This window comes from Urtica dioica, chromosome 2 (genome assembly GCF_054948205.1).
Source record: "Urtica dioica subsp. dioica isolate 48M chromosome 2, U.dioica_male_clone48M_v1_H2, whole genome shotgun sequence".
Taxonomy (NCBI): Eukaryota; Viridiplantae; Streptophyta; class Magnoliopsida; order Rosales; family Urticaceae; genus Urtica; species Urtica dioica.
The window spans coordinates 49,689,671-49,697,301 of record NC_142757.1 but is presented as its reverse complement, the minus strand read 5'-3'; the positions used below and the strand labels follow the sequence as shown (position 1 = coordinate 49,697,301).

Below are 7,631 nucleotides of genomic sequence, written 5' to 3'. Positions count from 1 at the left end.
AAGAAGAAAAGGGGTCCTGATGGGAACGTCGAGACGTTCAAAGCACGACTTGTGGCGAAGGGTTATACCCAAAAAGAGGGGATTGACTATGAAGAAACCTTCTCGCCAGTCGCGATGCTTAAATCCATCCGCATACTCTTATCCATAGCTGCAGCTCTCGACTATGAGATCTGGCAAATGGATGTCAAGACAGCCTTTCTGAATGGCAATCTTGACGAGCGCATTTACATGGCTCAACCAGACGGTTTCATGGAAGAAGGTCAAGAGACCAAGGTTTGTGAGTTGCTTAAGTCCATTTATGGATTAAAGCAAGCATCTAGGTCATGGAATATTAGATTCGATGAAACTGTAAAAATCTTCGGCTTTGAACAGTCAATAGATGAGCCTTGTGTTTACAAGTTAATACACAAAGGCAAAGTTGTGTTTCTGGTACTATATGTCGATGATATACTACTCATTGGTAATGACGTGGGTAAGTTATCTGAGGTTAAGGTCTGGCTGGCAAAGCAATTCGATATGAAGGATCTAGGAGAAGCCGCGTACATTCTGGGGATCCAAATCTTTTGAGATAGGAAAAACCGGACCCTATCGCTCTCTCAAGCATCTTATATTGATAAGGTGATGGATCGCTTCTCGATGCAAGACTCCAAAAAGGGTCAAACACCCTTTAGGCATGGAGTTTCACTCTCTAAGGACCAGTCTCCCAAGACTGCACAAGAGATTGAAGACATGAGGAAAATTCCTTACGCCTCTGCCGTAGCAAGCCTCATGTATGCTATGCTTTGCACTAGACCTGACATTTGTTTCACCGTTGGCGTAGTTAGCCGTTTCCAATCCAACCCTGGACCCGAGCACTGGATTGTTGTTAAGCATGTTCTTAAGTATCTTCGAAGAACTAGGAACTTGATGCTTACATACTCAGGTACTGACCTGACTATGACGGGATATACCGACTCCGATTTTCAAGCGGATAAGGATTCCAGGAAATCCACTTCGGGATCTGTGTTCATCCTTAATGGTGGAGCTGTTGTGTGGAGAAGTATTAAGCAATCTTGCATTGCTGACTCCACAATGGAAGCAAAATATGTGGCTGCTTGTGAAGCATCCAAAGAGGCTGTATGGCTTAGAAAATTCCTTAAGTATTTGGAAGTTGTTCCGAACGTCGACGAGCCCATGACCCTTTATTGTGATAATAGTGGGGCTGTCGCTAACTCAAAGGAACCTCAAAGCCATAAGCGCTCTACACATATTGAGAGGAAATACCATTTGATTCGAGAGATCGCGCAACGCGGAGACGTGGAGGTGAAGTAGATCTCTGGCAGATCTATTCACCAAGGCCCTAGCGAACATGGTCTTCGACCAACTTCGAGAGGGATTAGGCATGTAGGACTACTCACATCTTCTTTGAGTCAAGTGGGAGTTTGTTGTTAATGGTGCCCACAAGAAGAGTAGTAGTGTCTATTTATGTACATTTGATGTCATATAGTCTTACGAAGACTCTTGCTTGTAATTGCTTATTCATTAATATAAAGTTGAAACGTTCATTCAATCTTCCTTGTTTGAAGCTTTATGATAAAACCTTAGTCTTTAGTCCATAAACAAACTAAACAACTTGCGAAGAGACAAATGTAGATTTGCATGAACAAACTCTTCGTAGTTTGCTTAAAACGATATATTCGCAATCTTAGGGTCAAAGGACTATTGACATCAGTACGATTGTTAGAAGAATCTATGATGTCTGTTTATGAGGCATTGAGAGTTGGAGACTCTATAGTTCTTCTAGGTATCTTCCGAAGGTACTGAATTGACCAGTGCACTTCTAGAGACAAGATAAGAACAAACCATTTAACCTCTTATGTCTCGAAGTCACTATGTATGAATTGCATCATGCTTACCTTAATCCTGAAATGAGACATGTCATTCACACCTTAGTATTCTCATTTGAGAAAGTCAGAGTTCGGACTCACTATGTGATTCCGAACAGGGCCTATTGGTGAAGTACTAAGTTGTGAGTATGTCATGAGTAACTTTGTGAAGTTCTCATAGATATGGAATTCATGTACAAGATTGCTGAAATGCAATGTATGTCACCTCATGCTTTGTTCCTTGGAGTGTGAATAAATGAACTGGCCAGTGTCCAAATTGAGTCCTGACTCTTTTGGATGAAACAATGTGACTTGTTAGCTCCTCGTCAATACATTGTTTCTAACTTATTCACAAGCGACAAAGGAGTTGAGGAAATAACAGCTAGAAGGGTAAAATGATAATTTAGTAAATCCCGACTAGCTGATGACATTCATGAAGGGTAGCATAGATAATATTCAGTGGATCCGTTCATTATAATTAGGTGAATTCTTGAGTAGAAAATAAATTCATTTGAACCGAGAGATTTTCAGTGTCAGCTCTTTAGTGGAGTCAGTTGGCATTAAGCTAAACTTGGAAAAGGTTTGTGAACTTTTGAGTCCAAGTGTTTAGCTCAAGCTTTGTTCATTTGGGTCCATGAGGTCACTGTCACGAATCACATCGATAGGAATAGTTAAACTGGAAGCTAAGTCAAAACAAGAACGAAAATAGTTAAAAGGGTATTTTTGTCTTTTGAGACAAAGGATGAAATGAATGTCAATAAATTTTTTGACAAGTTCATTTGATGACTTAATGTCACTCGGCCATGACTTGATCATTGGGCCTCGTGAATTAATTTCGTTTCATAAGAATTTTATTGAAAATTCTAAATGGGCCTTTTCTTATGTTGTCATGAACAAGTGAAGAAAATTCTAGAAGCCTTTTCTAGACATAATGGGCGCCCAAATACCCAAGAGAAAGAGAATTCCTTTTGTGCATTAATGTATGAAGATACTTGCCAAAAGAAAAAGAGGAAACAAATTTCCTCTAAGAGGCATAAGGGATTTCGGCCAAACAAGCTTAGAGAGAGCAAGGAATAAAAGAGGAAACAAATCCAAGCTGTCATTAAGGCACATGTTGGCCGTGTGACTTGGATGGGAATGGGCAATAAAGATTGCTCATAAAGGCTTGAAAAATAAGAGGAAACTACTTCTTTCCAAGGTCAACCCTTCTCCTATAAATAGGACCCTCATTCCTCTCATTCTATTCATTCCACAGAAGTTAGAGATTGAGAGCTTCTCTGTCTAGAACTTGTGGTTGCCGCCCCTCTTCTCTCTCTCTCTCTAGTTTATTTTCAATTTTTCTTGTCTTGGCACCTAGGTCCTCACTCGACCTAGTGTTTAGCTCTGCGACTTCAAGACTTGTTCTTAAGTCGTAGTGTTTAAAAGTGCCCACTCACTGATTCTTTTATTTCGAGTGATTTAGTGATAGAAACTTTCGTGGTTGCTCGAGGTGCCGAGGAAAGAAAGAGAGACGTGCTGCGAGGGGAGACGAGCGTCGCAAACTTTCCAAAAGCTTCTTCAAGGTTCAAGCTTCAAGAAAGGTTAGTAAACTTCTTAGCTCATATTAGTTTTAATTACATGTACTTGCACTTGTCTAGGTTAGTAAAAACCGTTTTTACTTGTAAAAGAAAATTTTTAAAATTCCGCCGCTTCCCGAAGCGTTAATTATTTTCTTAAACCCTAGATCGATTCCAACAGGATGAAGGATCCGTCAAAGTGGTTGATATCGATTCCCCAACAACTGTTTATAAAGGAGGAATGTACGCGAACAAAAAAGCATTGCAAATGCATTTGAGCTTGTTTGCGATTCAAAATCATTTCAGTTACAAGACCCGAAGCTCTACTAGAACGTATATCCATGTGGTTTGCCGCGATCCTACGTGCACTTGGGCTGTTCGGGCAGTTAGGATGAGGAACACGAGCATATTTCAGATTCAGAGGTGATTAATTCTGCCACTTACAAACTTGGTTTTTTTATGATTATTTTTATTTATCTGTATGTATGAAGTATGTAGTCAGTAGGGACAAGTTTAGATATATGCAAAATGGCTTAAGAAGTAAGTAGTGATGTATTTATCGATTTAGCCGTTGACATATGTCATAACATCTGATCTTTTCAGATTCGACTCTGTTCATACATGTTCGACGGAGTTCAGAAATGGAACGCACCCCCAGGACACCTGTACTTTGATAGGGAGTTTTATGAAGGACAAATACAGAGATCCCACATTGTCTCCGTATAGGCCGAGAGACATCATGGCTCACATGCAGAAGAATTATGGGGTGGACGTGAAGTATAAAAAAGCTTGGAGAAGCAAAGAGAAGGCGTTGGAGTTGTTATACGGCACCGACAAAGAATCTTTCGCTAATTTACCTTCGTTGAAGTTCATGATAGAGCAAATTAATCCAGGTTCTTCCCTCGACATTGTGACCACTGTACGAGCCCGGTATTTCAAAAACATTTTCATGTCTCTTAGCGCATGGAAACGAGGATGGAAGTGGTGTCGTCCTGTTATTATCGTTGACGGTACATTTTTGAAGAATTAGTTTAAAGGTACTCTCTTTTCGGCCTGCGCGATGGACGCAAACGAGCAGATCTTCCCCCTAGCATTCGGTGTTGGAGATTCGGAGACTGCATCTGGGTGGGTTTACTTCTTGACGAAGTTAAGAGAGGCAATCGGGGAGAGGGAACATCAAGTCATCGTGTCCGACAAGAACAAAGGAATAAAACGCGCCGTCGAAAAGGTATTTACTCACTTGGAGCACGGATACTGCATGTTCCATCTACTGCAAAATGTGAGAAATAAGTTTAAAGAATTGACGAAACAAGCGAAGTGGAAATTTTTCGGTGCTGCAAATGCGTACACGGTCGTTGAGTGGGAAAAGTTTATGGTTATGCTTGATGAGGAGAACCCAGCAATTCGAGCCTATCTTCTGGATGTCGGTCCGGCCAAGTGGGCGCGCTCTCATTTCAGCGAGAAAAGGTACCCTATTATGACATCGAACAATGCCGAGTCTCTTAACGCAGTACTTCTTAAATCTAGGGAGTTCCCGATATCGAAGATCGTCGATTTCTTGAGGGAGAGAATGACAAAATGGTTTTTTGAACGGAGGCAACGTGCCACTGAAACCGTAACGCATCTTTCTGTTAACGCACACCTCAAATTAGTCGGTTACATCGCGGAAGCTTCTGGAATGCAGGTACTAATTCAGTAAACCACATGTCGTTAGTCTTTGATATAAGTATTTATTTAGTTACATGATCGACTTTAATGACATGTTACTTTTGTAGTGACGTGTTACCTTATTAGTGACATGTTAACTTATTAGTGACATGCGACCTTTTTAGTGACATGTTACATTTTGTAGTGACATGTTGCCTACTGCACTATTGACAAGGTTAGTGACAGGTTATCAAATTCGTTGTTTGTACAGGTAAATCCATCCTCTGTGTACGAATTCGAGGTCATTGACAAATTTGGAAAAGCATGGGCTGTCAACTTATACCACAAGACATGCACATGTCGTGTGTTTCAAGTTGACAATTTCATATGCCCTCATGGGATTGCAGCTTGTCGGCATCGAAATTTCGTGGTAGAAGATTATATTTCGACATACTATACAACAGAAAACTGGGCATCTGCTTACACAGGTGTAATTCATCCATACGGCAACAAAGAGACATGGCAAATCTCGGAAGAAGTGAAGCAAATCATTGTTGAAGCACCAAGATGTTACAAGCGACAGGCCGGCAGACCTAAGAAGACCAGGACTCCATCTCAAGGGGAAGGGGACGTGGCTACTGGAAGAAAATGAAGTCGGTGTCGTGGAGTAGGACACAATCGTGCCACATGTCGAAACCCGATCCCGTTGAAAGTCCGGCGTGCATTATGAAACTCAATCCCATATCGTTGAATCAAGACATTGATTATTCAATTTGTTTTTCCTCAGACATATTTATCACCATAATTTGTAAGCAGGCTGATGTCCATAGTGACATGTATGCGTCTGTAGTGACACACATGTCGCTATTGTTGTTGGGACTTTTAGTGACTCATTTACGCGTTCAATGATATCATTAGTGACATATTACATTGATTTGATTAGTAGTGACATTGTTGGTTGGTAGCGTTAGAACTTTGTAGTGGTTGGCGGCATTTAATATTATGGGTAGGTAACTAAGTGACTAGTTATTTGCGGTTGTAGTGACATGAAGATGACATTAATGACATGTTTATGTCCATAGTGACATCTTTTCGTCGCTAGTGACACCGTTGTCACTAGCTTTGGGGTTTTTATTGGCTCATATAGGCCTTGACTTTTATTGGCTTTTTTAACTTTTTGGAATTTAACCTCATAATTTAATAAGCATTTTGTTGGTTGGTGGCATTTACAACTTAGTAGTGGTTGGTGGCATTTACAACTTCGTAGTGGTTGGCGGCATTTAATATTATAGATAGGAAACTACATGTCTGCGTCTATAAGTGAGTAGCTATATGTACTTTACTGACATGTTGATGTCTGTAGTGAAATGTTTATGTCCATAGTGACCTATTTGCGTCTGTAGTGACATATTGATGTCCACCAACCAACCTACCAGCCAACCAACCAATTCCCTCAATTAATTTGTTTGGGTAGTTGTGGTGGTTGTATTGTATTTATCACATTAGACGACATTTAAGTGGTCATAATTTCGGTAGATAGCAATTAATAAATTCCCATAAAATAGTGTTTATGTTTAAAAGGACGTGCAGGGATTATGTAAACGCTTTCACACATCAATGGATGTCAACAAGGCAAGCGGTTCGAAGGTCGACGACGAGAAACACACCGACGCGGAACTCCCTGAGGCAAAACACACCGACTATCAAATCAGCGAGGCTGAATACAAATGGTATTTGGATACTTATGATGACAGTGGAACAGGTCCAATTTACTGTGTCGAATCCGTGTTGAAAGAAGTTTATGGAGATGACTGGGAGGACGTCTTGAAGCAAAAGGGAGATTTTATGGAAGTCGTGCCCAGTGGAAAAATAGTGTTTATGTTGAAAAGGCAGAGAGCGGATATCCTCTACAACAGGAGGATTAACAAGAAATTATCTAATCTGTTAATTTATGTGTACTACGTACTTTTGTTTTCCTTTCCTTTCCTTCCATGCAAGTTGTTATGTATTCATTAGTGATTTGTAAGTTATTGTAGTGACATGTTTCTAGCCATAGTGACGTGTTCGTGACAGTAGTAGTGACATGAAAAACATTTAGTGAGAAGTTGTCCCGCTGCCTACATTTAAGTTGGTAGGTGGAATTAATTTAGTGAAATTTAAGTATATTGTTGACATTTTATCCAAGTACTTGGAGATGATAGAATTTAATATCTCGGATTTTGTTGTTGGTACAAAATTTAATCCAATTTAGGAACATATGTTGACACTTACTGACATACAAAATAACTAATGATAGACAAATGAAATAGTGACACAAAAAATTAAATATTGTCTAATACATAAAATAAAACGTAAACACAAATATTGTCCCAAAATACAAAATACAACAGTCCCAACACTAGCGACAAAGGTGTCAGTACAGACGAACAGATATTACTAAGGGTATCAACTTAACGTGTTGACATGTTTTTAGTGACATGATTCTATCCATACTGATGTGTTTGTAACATGCGTAGTGACATGAAAACATTTAGTGACAAGTCAGTAGGTGGAATAAATTAAG

General features: G+C 39.9%; 1 protein-coding gene across 1 annotated transcript; it reads left to right on the top strand.

Moving 5' to 3' along the window:
- Positions 1–3,662: 3,662 nt before the first annotated feature.
- On the top strand, positions 3,663–5,720 carry LOC149405283 (uncharacterized). The gene is made up of 4 exons (XM_089607805.1): positions 3,663–3,844; positions 4,025–4,340; positions 4,452–5,105; positions 5,340–5,720. Exons 1-4 carry the CDS (start codon positions 3,663–3,665, stop codon positions 5,718–5,720), a joined length of 1,533 nt encoding a protein of 510 aa, XP_089463931.1.
- The last annotated feature ends 1,911 nt before the right edge of the window (positions 5,721–7,631 follow it).